This window comes from Carlito syrichta, unplaced genomic scaffold, assembly GCF_000164805.1.
Source record: "Carlito syrichta isolate Samal-C Ts95f unplaced genomic scaffold, Tarsius_syrichta-2.0.1 Scaffold302997, whole genome shotgun sequence".
NCBI classification, from domain to species: domain Eukaryota; kingdom Metazoa; phylum Chordata; class Mammalia; order Primates; family Tarsiidae; genus Carlito; species Carlito syrichta.
Genome location: NW_007247093.1, coordinates 151,902 through 167,657, shown reverse-complemented (window position 1 = coordinate 167,657; position 15,756 = coordinate 151,902). Strand labels below are relative to the sequence as shown.

The window sequence follows — 15,756 nt, the reverse complement described above, 5'->3', positions numbered from 1 at the left end:
GTGCTGGGATTACAGGCTGAACCACCAAGTGGATTTTTAGCAGATCTCTATAACCTTTACAGCTGCTGATCGGAGGTTCTTAAAAACTTAGCAACACCAACTGAATTCATTTAAGTTCAAGGTATGAAGCTATTCCTAATAAATCAATCAGTGCTATGAACTGAATGCTTGTGTACCCCCCAAATGAATATTGAAATACTAATCCCAGCCGGGCTCGGTGGCTTAGCCTGTAATCCCGCGCCTTTGGTAGGCTGAGGTGAGTGGATTGCCAGACCATGGGTTCGAGACCCGCCTGGGCAACAAGACCTCATCTCTACAATAAATCAAAAAATCAGCTGGGCATGGTAGCGCATGCCTGTAATTCCGGCTACTTGGAAGGCTGAGGAGGAAGGATCGCTGGAGCCCAGCAGGTCGAGGTTACAGTGGCCGGGAGCGGCCACTGCACTCCAGTCTGGGTGACAGAGTGAGACTCCAACTCAAAAAAAAAAAAAAAAAGAAATCCTAATCCCAAATGTGATAGGTAGGAAGTAGGGCCTTTGGGAGATGATGAGGTCATGAGAATGAAGTGCTTATGATGGAATTAGTGCCCTTTAAAGAAGAAGCATGAGAGAGCATGTGTTCTCCCCACCCCCACTGCCATGTGACAACACAGCAAGAAGGTGGCCAACTGCAAACCAGGAAGAGAGCTTTCACCAGACTCCTACTATGCTGGCACCTTGACTTCAGACTTCCTAAAACTCCAGGAGTGTGAGAAGTAAATGTCTATTGTTGGAGCCACCTGGTATTTTACTACTGCAGCCCAGTAGACTAAGACACCATTGAGCAATAAACTTAAAAGTGAACCAAAAAGCTCTGAGAATAGAGTTCTAATTTAATTTGGTAAACCATGCACTACTCAGTAATGTGCAAGAGATCACAGTGAAAAGTGGCAGGGCTTAGGAGTTTGAACCAGAAGTTCATAATTGGGAAGGCAAAATATTTTATACAAGCCGGGCTCGGTGGCTCAGCCTGTAATCCCACGCCTTTGGGAGGCTGAGGTGAGTGAACTGCCCGAGCCCGCGGGTTCGAGACCCGCCTGGGCAGCGAGACCTCATCCCTACAATAAATCAAAAAATCAGCTGGGTGTGGTAGCGCATGCCTGTAATTCTGGTTACTTGGAAGGCTGAGGCGGAAGGATCGCTGGAGCCCAGCAGGTCGAGGCTGCGGTGGCCAGGAGCGGCCACTGCACTTCAGTCTGGGAGACAGAGTGAGACTCCAACTCAAAAAAAATTTATCCAAAGATACTCAGGAATTCATTGAACACGACAATGACCTGATATAAAGGACGATTCTACTCTCAATGTAGCTTGGTAAGTCCTTTTTAAAGTCTGGTCTCCCAAGACTGTTTACAAATAAAATCATTCCTTTAATGCATTTGACTGTCTTGAGTTAGGTGTGTAAAAGGCAAAGTAGAAATTCCAAATCAGATTGTAGCAAGTCACACTAAGTCAGTGCACTGTGGCTCTGGAAGCTGTGATGGGTCTCAGGAGGCTTCACTGTAGAGGGTCTGTGTGGGCATTGCTAAGGCCAAAGAGAAGAAAATCAGGGCAAAGATGAGCAGGGCATGGCTTCTGAGCCTAGGAGTGTCCTTCTGGCCTCAATACAGCAGATGCCTGGAGGCTGAAAAAGAGCCTAGAATAGGTCTCCAAGGGGAAGTGGGAATATTCTAGATCTTACTCTTCCCCATTTTGGGAAAGTCTCCTCCAAAACAAGTTTTTTTTTATCACATTCAGCTTTTAGACTAAGCTACCACACAAAAACCTTTCAAAGCCCAGCTTGGTAAAGTCACTTGCCCTGATTGCTTTGTAATACTATGAAAGAGAAAACTTTGTCCTGAGGCCATATCTTTTAAATTACTAATTGGTTACCAGTACATTTATATAAAAATAAGGTGCTCATTAAACAGGATATTTTCCTTCTGGAGGAAAAACTAGTTTTTACTCATTTATGTTTTATAAATAAAAACAGTACATGTAAATTGGGAAAAACTGAGAATATGACAGATGGCAGACAGAAAAAAAATCAATCAATTATTCCACTAGCTAGAAAGATATCACTTTTTCATGTATTCATTTCAGAATATATTTTAGTCATTATTATATATATATTTAATTTAAAAATATAAATTAGTATTGCTTTATACCTCTTTTATCCATTTAACAACATAAGCTTAAAGACATCAATAAATTTTCTTCCATAATGTTATTCATAATGGCTGCAAAATGAAATTTTTGTATTAAAGTAGCATAAATTAACAAATCCTCTACTGTTGGAAGGAATTTTGTTTCTGATTTTTCTTTATTGTAAATAAAGAAAATGAATATCCTGCAATGAATATCCAAATAGCTAATTATTTGCAATCACTCTTCATTATTTCTAATAGATTGATAAATTTAAACAAATCTAAAATTTAGTACTATTAAAACTTATTGACAAAGTACATACACTAAAAAAACTTAACAATTTGCGTGTGCGCTAACACAGCTTTCGCTACTTTTCCATATCCATTCATAAATGTTTATCACTCATTAAATGCCAGAAATTTGTACATAGGTACAAAGATAATTTATGGAATTTGCAATCCATTTATTTATCAATCCAGGAGGAGAGAAATTTTGATTGATGGATCTTACTAAGAAATAAATACCAAACCTGCAGAATGGATTACTGGATGCTGTTCACGCCCATTCTGAAAATAGGCAACAGGAAGCCCTTGAAAAAATCCAGTTTTCTCATCCTGAGTCTAGCCAAGCACCTCAATTAAACATGAAAAATGATCATAGATGCATGCTCCAGTTGGCTATTGCATGAGCCAAAGGAATTAAGAAAGAGAAAAGCAAAATATTGCAATCCTCTTTATGCCTCGTCTTAGCTGGCAATTAATTGAGTATTCTCAACACCAAGCTATTTTTAAAAGGTGCTGTGGACAAAAGGAAAACATTGTTTAAACACCCACTGCCACTAATTTCCCAATCTTTGATCCCAACTCAGAATGCTCTTGTGTTAGTCATTCCTGTTAGAAGGACAAAAGGGACATGAAATCAGGATTGCTTTTGTACCAGTTCTTTTTTTTTTTTTTTTTTTTAGTTGGAGTCTCACTCTGTCGCCCAGACTGGAGTGCAGTGGCTGCTCCCAGTCACCGCAGCCTCCACCTGCTGGCCTCGACCTGCTGGGCTCCAACGATCCTTTCGCCTCAGCCTTCCGAGTAGCTGGAATTACAGGCATGCGCTACCACACCCAGCTGATTTTTTGATTTATTGTAGAGACGAGGTCTTGCTGCCCAGGTGGGTCTTGAACCCGCGGGCTCATGCAATCCACTCCCCTCAGCCTCCCAAAGGCACGGGATTATAGGCTGAGCCACCGAGCCCGGCTTGTACCAGTTAGTTCTTAACTGCCCTTGGGCCTCTCTGCCCTTCAGTTACTTAAAACTAAGAACTCAACATTGCAAAGTGGGCCTCAACATATCCTCCAAAATGACAGGTAAGACTTGCAGCAACTCTTTCATGACAAGGACTCGGTTTACATAAGGTATTTTCTTCCCATTGCTTATGTGGCTGAAAGCAGGCACCGGCACCTCACTACCTCAATTCCATGAGGGCTCATTTCTTAATGACTAATTTGTTACTGAGACCCATTTACAGAAAAAGGGGCATCTTCTTTTGGACACAAGTGCTATGTCTCCCTGGACCAGTTATGGCTTACTTAATATGGAAAGGAATAATATTGCAAATAGCACTTCTTGCCCTGCCACAGGTTATTGTTTTTATTTTCTTAGAACAATATATGTACCCAAACTGGGTAAAGATCCAGCAAAAAAGAGAACTTCAGGCCAATCTCCCTAAGGAACATAGATGCAAAATTTCTCAACAAGATTCTAGCAAATTGGATCCAACAACACATCTCAAAAATCATCCACCATGACCAAGTAGGCTTCATCCTCAGGATACATGCTTGGTTCAACATCCGCTAGACTATAAATGTAATTAAATACAACAGATGTAAAAACATGAAGCACATGATTACATGATTAGATGCAGAAAAAGCTTTTGATAAAATCCAGCATCCCTTCTTGATAAAAACCCTCAAACTCCTAGGCACAGAAGGGACATACCTCAAAATAATAAGTGTCATCTATGATAAGCCCACAACCAGCATACTGCTAAATGGACAGAAACTGGAAACATTTCTCCTGAAAACTGGAACAAGACAAGGCTGCCGACTCTTAACTCTCTTGTTCAACATTGTGTTGAAGTCCTAGCTAGAGTAATTAGACAAGAGATGGAAATCAGGGATGTTCAAATAGGAAAAGTGGAAGTTAAGCTATCCCTCTTTGCTGATGATATGATCCTATACCTTGAAAATCCAAGAGAATCTGTCAAAAACTTGCTTGCACTGATAAAGGACATTGGCAAAGTCTCGGGGTTCAAATAAATGTGCAAAAGGCAGTCGTGTTCTTTTTTTTGTTGTTGTTATTTTAAGGTCAATCATTTTCTTTTTTTTTTTTTTCTTTATTTTAAAGATGTGGGATACAATTCAAGGTTAGGTATACAAATGTTCATTATGCAGGTACCCTTGTTGATAAGGTGTGCCCCTCCGTCCCCTGACAGTTTCCCTCAACTGCCGATCCCACCCTTTCTCCCCTGGCAGTTTCCCACTACTGCCAATCCCTTTCCTACAGTATTATGATAATTGTTCAAGGTCCGCTTATGAGTGAGAACATACGGTACTCTGTTCCTTGTTTCTGTGATATATCACTGAGTATGATACTCTAAATCCATCCCAGTTGCTGCAAAGTCCATGTTTGTCCTTCTTTATGGATGCATAATATTCCATCATGTATATGTACCACATTTTTTTTAATCCAGTCCAGCTTTGATGGGCAGCATGGTTGGTTCCATGTTTTTGCTATTGTGAATAGAGCTGCAATAAACATGTGTGTGCAGGTATCTTTTTGGTAGAATGACTAGAGTTCCTTTGGATATATTCCTAATAGGGGGATTGCAGGGTCATACGGAAGGTCAATTTCTAGTTCTTTCAGAAATTGCCATACTTACTTCCAAAGAGGTTGTACTAGTTTGCATTCCCATTAGCAGTGTAGAAGTATTCCTTTTTCTCCACATCCTCGCCAGCATCTATTATTTGTTTTATTAATGATGGCCATTCTTACTGGGGTTAGGTGGTATCTCATTGTGGTTTTGATTTGCATTCCTCTGATGACTAGTGAGGCTGAGCACTTTTTCATGTGTCTGTTTTCTGCCCATATATCTTCTTTTGAGAAGTGTCTATTCATGTCTTTTGCCCACTATTTAATGGGGCTGTTTGCTTTTTTCCTTTCAGCATGTTTGAGTTCCTTGTAGATCCTGGATGTTAAGCCTTTGTCAGATATACAGTTGGAAAATATTTTTTCCCATTCTTTGGTTGTCTCCCTGCTCTCTTGATGGTCTCCTTTGCTTTGCAGAAGGTTGTCAGCTTGAAAAGGTCCCATTTGTCTATCTTATCTCTTATGGTATGGGAAGACAGTCACAGTCTTGTACACCAACAACAAATAGGCAGAAAAACAAATAAAAAACACAATCCCATTCACAATAGCCACAAAGAAATGAAATACCTTGGTATCTTCCTAACCAGAGACGTGAAAGACCTTTACAATGAAAACTATAAAACACTGCTCAAAAAAATCCAAGAAGACACAAACAAATGGAAAAATATTCCATGCTCAAGAATAGAAAGAATCAACATTGTTAAGATGTCCATCTTACCAAAGTTAATCTACAGATTCAATGCAATACCCATTAAATTACTAACATCATTCTTCTCAGACCTGGAAATGACAATACAGAAATTCATACGGAAATATAAATGATCACGAATACCCAAAACAATCCTTAGCAAAAGAAACAAAGCAGGACATATCACATTTTCAGACTTCAAACTTTACTATAAGGTTACAATAATCAAAACAGCCTTGTATTGGTACAAGAACAGGCATATGGACCAATGGAACAATATAGAGATTCTGGAAACAAAACCTCAATTTCTCAACCAACTCAACTTTGACAGTCTCCAACAACCACCACTGGGGAGCAGAGAACCTATTCAATAAATGGTGTTGGGAAAACTGGCTGACCACATGCAAAGATTGAAACAGGATCCCTATCTATCACCATACACAAAAATCAACTCTAAATGGATCAAAGACCTAAATGCAAAACTTCACACTATAAAAACCTTAGAAAATGCAGGGTATACCTTTATGGCAATTGGAACTGTCAACCAATTCCTAGTCGAAACCCCAAGTGCCCATGCCTTAAGAGATAAGATAGACAAGTGGGACCTCATCAAACTGAAAAGCTTCTGAAAAGCCAAAGCAACCATCAAGAGAGCGAGGAAACAGTCCACAGAATAGAAAAAAAGTATTTGCCAACTATATATCTGACAAAGGCCTAACATCCAGGATCTACAAGGAACTCAAATGTACCAAAAGGAAAAAAACAAGCAGCCTCATTAAACAATGGGCAAAAGACATGAATAGACACTTCTCAAAACAAGATATACAAGCAGCCAACAGACACAAGAAAAAGTACTCAGTCTCACTAATCATCAGAAAAATGCAAATCCAAAGCACATGAGATACCACCTAACTCCAGTAAGAATGGCCATCATTAATAAAACAACAACAGATGCTGGCTCAGATGTGGAGAAAAAGGAATGCCTCTACACTGCTAGTAGGAATGCAAACTAGTGCAATCTCTTTGGGAAACAGTGTGGTGATTTCTGAAAGAAAGTGTGGTGATTTCTGAAAGAACTAGAAATTGACTTCCATATGACCCAGCAATCAATCCCTGCACTGGAAATATACCCAGAGGAAGTCAAAATCATTCCACAAAAAACATAGCTGCACATGCATGTTTATTGCAGTACTATTCACAATAGCAAAAGCATGGAACCAACCATGCTGCCCAATGAAACTGGACTGGATAAAAAAAAAAAATGTGGTGAATATACACGATGGAATATTATGCAGCCATAAAGAAGGACAAACGTGTGGACTTCACAGCAACTTGGATGGATTTAGAGTCTATCATACTCAGTGAAATGTTCTCTCATATGCTTATGTTCTCACTCATAAGTAGACCTTGAACAACTACCATAATACTATAAGAAAGGGATTTGCAGTAGAAGGATACTGCAGGGATAGGGGAGGTGGAACACTTCAGTAAGGGTAACTTATCTCTAACCAGACAAAGTGGGGACCAACAAAGGGAGGCCCAAACCTTACCTGTATGATGACCACTTGTATACCTAGCCCTGAGTTGTACCCCACATCTTTAAAATAAAAAAATAATTTAAAAAATATATGTGCCTGTCATAAACACATTTTTATTGTGTTTTTTAAAACTAATTTTACAAAGCCTTATGATGTTCTTTTTCAATAGCATGTATTTTTCTTACATTGGAATAAAAATACCAACATTTCTTATATCTACTCTGATTATACTGATAAAAAACAATTTATATTTTTAAAAATTAGAAGATGCTTCAAACAGGAGATTAAAAAGGAAAGCACATACCTGATAAAAGTTAGGCCAGAAAGTACTAATGGCCAGTTCTGCCCTATTCCATGTACGCGTTGGGTCTCCAGATATATTCCAGATAGGATTCCCCAATGGCCCATTATTAACCTTCACATAGACATTCAGTAACCCGGGAGCAGAATTACTCCTGCTGGATACAAAATAGTGAAAATCGATGCAGTGGGTATCATTTTCTTTAAGCTGGGGGAGCAGCAGGTGGGCTCTCTGCCCTTCAGATCTCCCAGAGGCATTCACCAGCATGAAAGAGCCTGTAAAAACAAAATCAGAGGAGAGTCAAAACCCAAAACACTCCTTGCTGATCATCTCTGAAAAGTCACCATCATTTCCATGGGCTGGCACTGCAATTCTACATGTCTTGCTTAAGCTTAAACTGGCATTTATTTCATATCTTTTTCATATGTTACCTCCTCTCCCTCTACCTCCCTAACATGTTCTCAGGAGTCAGTGAATTCCCCTGATGTTAATGCAATTAGTCTCCTAAATAACAGAAATATGGCATAATGTTTGGTAGACCTGCCCTGATCAATCTGGTAATCACTAGCTACAGGTGGTTATTTTAATTAAAATGTATTAAAAGTCCACAATATGAAAAATTCAGGTCCTCTGTCATACCAGCCATGTTTCAAGTGCTCAGAAGCTAGTTACACATGACCAAGTTGCTATCCCATTTGGGCAGAAAGTTCTTTTGGACAGCACTACTCTATCATGGTACCACCACTTGGTAATCACTCTGTATAGCCTAGAGACATAGAAAATGGGTCCAGTCTGTGGAATCTGTGAAAACTTCACTGGTCTATGCTGCTCCCTCATGACGCTCCTTGTAGTCAACGTAATGTGATCCTCTTACAGTTCTACAAGTACTCTTCTCCATTGGTAGAACAACTGACTTCTTGACAGTGGGAGTGCTTTCACAACGAGGTGCTGACTGATGTGATTACTACTCCAACTGGAGGACAATCACTCTCACAAAACTCTATGAACTTATCTTATACCCATGGTACTAACTTACCTGTAAGTGTTTAAGAGTTTCCAGATAGATTAAAGCCTTCCAGATACACTACCAGTTGAGCCCTCCCCTCATGTCTGAGATCAACAGAAACAACAACCCAATAAATCATATAAATTTTATATTTCACATATAAAAAGAGAAAAATGAAATGTTTTGGGATAAAAGGTTATGACAAGTCCTCTTTAGCAGAAAAGAAAAATGTATGGAAATTCTGAGGAGGAAGTACACCTAATCTCGGAGTATAAAAATGAAAAAAGAAAAATACTATCCAGATGAGTTTCCCTCATTGTGAATCATAATGTTCAAGGAGTGCATACATATTTGTGTTTATATTTGTTTTAGTGTATACCTATACATATCTAGAAATATACATACATAACACCAGAACATGTATGAAATTTCTATCTTGTTACATGCCGTGATTTCCCAAGCAAAACAACCACCTTTCCCAGAGAATTATTATAAGAAAATATAAATACAAAAGTATCTTTTACAAATTTATAGGCTATTGTTAAAGGATCAATGTATGCTTATGTTTGCTATTGCTACAGTGCCCTTATATGAGGGGAGCTGGCTTCAAGGCCATTTAAGATACATAGGAATCAAGTCACAGAGAGATTAGAAAGCAGTTTATCCAGGTTTTAGGATGAGTTAGTGGCAAAACCAGAACTTTGAGCTTCTGAGTTTCCAGGCCATTATTCATCCTGCCACACTCTAATAACCCCATGTTTCTTCATGTGCCATTTGAACATATATGAAAAAAACAAACCTCTTTACTACAGTGAAGGAAAATTATAGTAGCTATTTTAAAATAGAGCAATTTTTCAAGACATGAATGTTATATACCTGGAAACATAAAAGCCAGGTCACAAGGGAAGGGTCATCTATAAAACATATTTCAGTAGTAAGAACTTTAAATGTGATTTAAGAAACAGTTGGGGACAGAGAAAGGAACAAATGGCAAGGAAATATCACTGAAATAACGTAGGTTAGTTATGGTTTAGGAAATGTAAAAAAATCTTCAAAACATGCAGGGTTGGCCAACCCCATCACAAATCTAAAGTTGGCAACTGGTGTTTATAACATGGTTGTACTTTTCTGCTCTTAGTAAAATATAAGCTGATTTATCCCACATTTTGTCACTGGGGGACTCTGTTATCTATAACATAATTAATACTTAAATTCTCACCGATGGGGTTGAGGCATGACATGGCCATGAGGCCACCTCTGAATTATCAAAACCTTTAGTACTGTCACACTGACAAGCATATTATTTCTCTCACTTTTTCCACCAATTAAACTTGGGCAACCACGGGTGATAAGCATGACAATATGCAAAAGGACAGCAAAAATACACATTGCCCACATCTTATGAAGCATGCCTGGATGAAACTCAAACAGACGATTCTCTTTTCACGTTTCTACAAGCTGGGAACCTTTCCACAATTACTGTTCCAAAAAGCACCCAGATTTCCTAAAATACTATTTTCCTAGTTGCAGAGCCTGTCCTCCCATGCTTAATCTACTGTGCTCCCCTTCCGGCACAAAATGCCCTTACAGTCAGCTTTTTGAGTCATCCAAAGTACATGGGAATTTTTATGTTGAGGTCCAGGTGGAATTTAAGTTACACTCAGTTGATCCTAACTGTTACAGTCCTTTCTCCTCCTTTTTTCCCATTTGATTCAGAGTACAGTCCATGTGCTCCAAGGCATACTTCTGCAATGGAGAGTAGCAATAGGAGAATAACATCCCCATAACACAGAAGTCCCTTTGGATCCTGTGAAATTTTTTTTCCCCAGAAAGTTAATATTGTGAAGTGATCAAGGAGAAATTTTTTTTCGCAAAGGGTAAGCTTTATACATGATGGCCTTTATAAAAAACTAAACATCTTGCAAAAGGGTCTTCTCTCAGTGCAAGGACTAGCAAGAAGGGGTTAGTGGCTTCAAGGATCATTTTTCTTCCCACTCTGTTGAACTGTCTGGAAAACTGCAAGAATAGATAAAGAAACTTTGAAGGCCCCACTCCTTTCTTCTGTGTTTAAAAATGAAAAAAAAAAGACTGATGAAAAAGCCAAACCTCAAATCATACTTTCAATCTGACAGATAGTGGTCTGTTAGAAGGGAATGACTTAAGGACCTCTACAGAAAGAAAGAAGAAGCCTTGGGTTCAGGGTTAAGGACAGGCTCACAGTGAACCTGTGCCAGACGGGAGTGAAGAGGGCCAGTATTTGTAATAGGATGGTCACTGTTTTTGTTAGATCTCCGGCTACAAAGATGCAAAAGTTTTCAGGGGTCAGCTCCAAACCTGTTATTCCCACAAGATCTGCTATTTTGGTGGTGTGAACCTGTGGAATTAGTGGGCGGTTTCTCCAGCACACATGTGTAGTGTTGGTAAAAATGCATGCTCTATGTGCACTGTCCTCAGGCATGAGTCCTGGCCTTCAGGAAGCAGTTCTGTCTGGACCATCCCCATGGTCACCAGCAAAGCTACTCTCCTCTCCAACAGTCCAGACACCAACTGAGCAGCACTCGGATTCCAACAGATCATTTTTTAGAGGAAAAGTCTTTACCAAGTGCATTTCCCTGGGGCACGTTCTCCTGAGCAGTTCCCTTTTTTTACTCCTTCCAGTCTCCCAACTGGTGTCTCTATGCAGCCCCAAGATCAACTATGAATGCATATAAAGGCACTTGGATCAAAACATGCCACAAAGCACAAGTCCAACAAATGCTGGCATCTTGCATTACAATGACTCTGGTTCCTCAAACTCTTAAATGCATGGCTTCTTTAAATGTTGTGAGATTCTTTACCGTGTATCTCAATTCCTCCCCTGGCTCCATCTACCTCACAATGCTCCTGGTCCTACTCTAATTCACTGAAGTGGTAATTTTTAAACTTCCTTTCTTTATGCAAGAGGGTCACTGACAATGAGATAATATAAACCTTCAACTCAATTAATCTCGTCCTTACATTTTTGGGGAAGAGAATCTTTACTTTAGTGCGTGGCCATCAGGACTTAACTCATAGCTTTAAAGCGCAGAAGGTAACGTTTCTACCCCATGAATGTTTCCTGACAGTGCTGAACTATTGTCTTTCAATGAGTTTACAGAAACAAATGTTCACATTTATGTTTAGACCCTGCAGTAAAGTCCACAGTTGTGCAGAAAAGGACAGCAGGAGAGAAGAAAGAAATGCTTTTTAGTTGTTTGAATTTATCACCTATCTGCTGTAAAGGTAAAGTCAACTCACCAACCAATGTCTAAAGAACTAAAGAATTCAAAACACTTAAATTCAATTTTAGACTATAAGGTATGTTTTTCAAACTATCCTTATATGGCTGAATGTTTAATTTTCACCTCCTACTTCTCTGTTTTGACACGAGGAAATGCATTTTCAAAGAGTAACTGGGTCTCCCTCTGTAATCACTTCCTTACCTCAGTTTTTCTCCCACCAAAAAAGCACTCCAACTGGGTACATAAATAAAAGAAATCGTAATTCAAATTAGCATAGAAATCCTGTTTGTGTTCAGATAACAAAACACCCTTAAGTCGCTAGTATATAAGCAGAGAATATAACATTTCAGGCAAATGAAATGCGCTCCGCATGACGGAGTTAGCTTCAAAAGGGGCAGTCTTTGGATGCAGGCTTCGGAGGGTTTTAAGAATAATTATTTTGACTTCCCCAAAAAGGAAAATTCTCTTGTGAGAACATGCAATGCTCACATTCTCAAATCTCTGGGTGAATTAAATTTAGCTAATCGTATCCATTGGCAAATACTTTTGATTAGACTATCTTCCATCATTGTTTGTGACAGCAGTAATAACTATACAGAATTAGTTATTCCTTTCTAACCCATCATTAAAATTTGCATTGGTATGGTAGAGGCTCTAGATTTGTCAAGGCTGAGGAAACTGCATGAATTCTCTTCACACATTTGAGGCTTTGTGCAAACAACAAAAAAGGGAACGTTTGCCATTATCCAGTGTGTTGTTCAATACTTCAACTGACAGAAAAGCAGCATCTTATAAACTGTAAAGCCATCATAAAGTTCAATTTTTAAGCTTCTTAATTTCAGCAAAAGCACACAGATCATTGGTCTTCAACTCCCTTTGATTTTTCTTTTTGCCATAGTTTTTGTCTGTATTACCAAGCTTTTAAATTTGTGGATTTAGGATCGAAAAGCCACACAAAATGTTTATAAGTTCCATCACCGTGGGCAGATCTCCAGACTTTCATTTATGTGGCCATTTGTGCTTCTTCTGACCTATTCAGGTATAACCAGTTATAATAATTCAGTTCATTAGAACAGCACTTCCCAAACAATCTATGACGAAGAACCAGTTTCCAAAAATTTCCATCCAAGCACAATGGCTCACATCTGTAATCCCAGCACTTTGGGAGGTCGAGCCCACGTTTGAGACCAGCCTGGATAACATAGTGAGACCTCGTCTCTGTAAAAAACACAAAAATTAAATGGGTATGGAAGCGCATGCCTGTAATCCCAGCTTCTCAGGAGGCTGAGGTGGAAGGATCTCTGAGCCAGGAGGTCAAGGCTACAGGAAGCCAAGATTATGCACTGCACACTCGCCTAAACAAGGACCCTGGTTAAAAAAAAAAAAATCCATTGCATCTCAGACCAATTTATGTAAAATACAATACATACAAATGGCTAGAAAAGTTAAATAAAAAGACACACAACAGGTAAGCCCAGATTTGTTATTAGTCCACTAGGACCAATGTGTGGACCAGTTTTGATCCACAGACCACATAGAGTAGCACAGGCTTACCGTTACAGCAGAAAAGAAAAGCCCAGCATCCTGGGTATCCAATGTATACTTTTCCTCAATAGCAAATGAAACAAATTGAAAGAAAGGAATGAAAAAAATTTATCAGGTTTCTTAATCCAAAAGCAGTGTTAATAAAAGCCAAGCCCTTTGAATATGAAGGAGCACTGTAGAAGAAGCAGAAGAGGAAAAGTGGAAAGGATGTGGACAGACATGGCTACAGTCAATGGAGGCTGCATAGCATTCAATACAGAAAAGAGCTGGCTCCAAGATGAGGAGAACATGAGTAGTGCCAGCAGGCCATGGCACATGGAATCACCATATATTCTGGCAGATCTTAGGGAAAAGGCGAGAGAGAAGGAAAGTAAAATGTGTCACCTGGTGCCTAGGCCATGGGTTCCCTAAATATGATCTCTAAATCCTTATAACGAAGGCCTGAAGAAACAGCAGAGTGATCACATCAAAGGGACCTAGTGAAAGTATCTGATAGAATCAGGTGAAATTCAGAGTTTTTAACCTTCAAGCTCTAAAGGCAATGCTCTAAAACCTATATTTTTCTAACCTTTTGACTGTGACTCATAGTACAAAATATATCATAGCTTGCATATACATATGTACCAGCCCAGTACATATGTATAAAATTATGTGTCTCTACACACATTTACTCACATACACACATACTCAAGACACAAAACTTTCATTTTAAAATATGTGTCAACCGGGCATGGTGGCTCAAGCTTTAATCTCAGTGCTTTGGGAGACTGGGGTAAGAGTACTGCCTGAGCTCAGGGGTTCAAGACCAATCTGAGCAACATGGCGAGACCTTGTCTCTACAATAAATCAAAAAATTAGTTAGGCGTGGTGGCACACACCTGTGATTCCAGCTACTTGGAAGACTGAGGCACAAGGATCACCTGAGCCCAGCAGGTCGAGACTCTGGTGGCTGTGAGCATGCCACTGTACTCCAGGCTGGGCGACAGAGTGAGACTCCAACTCAAAAATAAAAATAAATAAATAAATAATGCATGTCACTCAGTTTCTGATCACATTGTCTGTGCACTGCACACACATTTTTAACTCTAACTCCATTTCCTTTTGCAAAATACATAAATAAATCAGTGCTGACTGCAACTCACATTTGACTCCACGGCCCACAAATGCTTTAGGACCATACTGCAACTCCTCCCCAGTACCAAGCCACTATGCTCTACTTCCTCAGGAAGAAGGCTTTTTATTTTTAATTTGTCCCTTAAAATTTGATCTCATCTCCCAAGTATCAAAACATCAGGTTGTACCTCTCCCACTCCTTCAGCCAGCACTGGCAAGGCTCCTAACAAAAATATCTTCTATGATAAGAAGCTGCCTGTAACAGTGCAGATGAAGCCTGTGGAGAATTAAATGAACCCAGGGAACAAAGCTCAAGAAGAACAAAGCCTCCACGGGAAGGTGCCACCATTACTTCAAAAATGCTTATTAGCACCCATTTCAGTCTGACGAAACTACGGTCTCCACAACCACATTCACTTTGCAGACCAGATGTCATCCTTAAGCCACTGACTCTTCGATACCCTTCGTACAAACATGAAATCCTTATTTCTCAGTCTCTAAAGAGTCGGATGTGAATAACAAAAATTCTCTCTCCTCCCAAACAACACACATCCATTTATATTTGTCCCCTCTCTTCTTGCCTTCTTTGTGGATTCCCAACAATTATTGAATAAGACCATTTGTTAATTGCACTATTTGTGCCTGATATGCTGGTGAAAATAACAGTCAGATATCAAAGAAGTAACATTGTAATACAGGGAAGCCCAGACAAAACTCACTAGCCAACTGCATAACCTCTTTTCTCCCTCACCAGGGACAGAGGCTGATGGGCTCATCCTGGCAGAGGCCATTCTTACAAGTTATGCCAGTTAATTCATGGCACTCTGTTCTCCTTGAGAGACTTCCACATCAATCTAGGTGCTATAAAATTAACAGACATAGCTCATACACCTCAAGTGTGCATACAACCCTTGCTTTAAGACATTTATATTAAATACCCACAGAATACTCAGTTGTCAATTTGGTAATTCACAGCACAATTGAATGGCTATTTTTATTATTATTCCTAAAAACATTGAGCTGACCAAAAATACTTTCATCTTAACTTATCACTTTTAGCAATGGCAGGATTCATTTGAGTATCTATTATGTATTGGGGCATTTTGAGAATTCCAAATAATAAAAACTCGGAGCTATTCCTGCAGTAAGAATCTCACAGATTAATTGTATATTAAATGTTTTGTATTCAGCACAGAATTTTAAAAGTTCACAGAACTAACGAATC

The 15,756-nt window shown here is 39.3% G+C and overlaps 1 protein-coding gene across 1 annotated transcript in view; it reads right to left on the bottom strand.

Annotated features, from left to right (window-relative positions):
* Nucleotides 1–15,756, bottom strand: part of LOC103259745 (receptor-type tyrosine-protein phosphatase mu-like) — a 398,088-nt gene that overhangs the window by 257,662 nt on the left and 124,670 nt on the right. Inside the window, exon 4 of the mRNA XM_021711999.1 lies at nucleotides 7,611–7,882. Within this exon, the coding sequence (XP_021567674.1) occupies nucleotides 7,611–7,882 (272 nt within the window). The remainder of the gene's footprint in view (nucleotides 1–7,610; nucleotides 7,883–15,756) is intronic.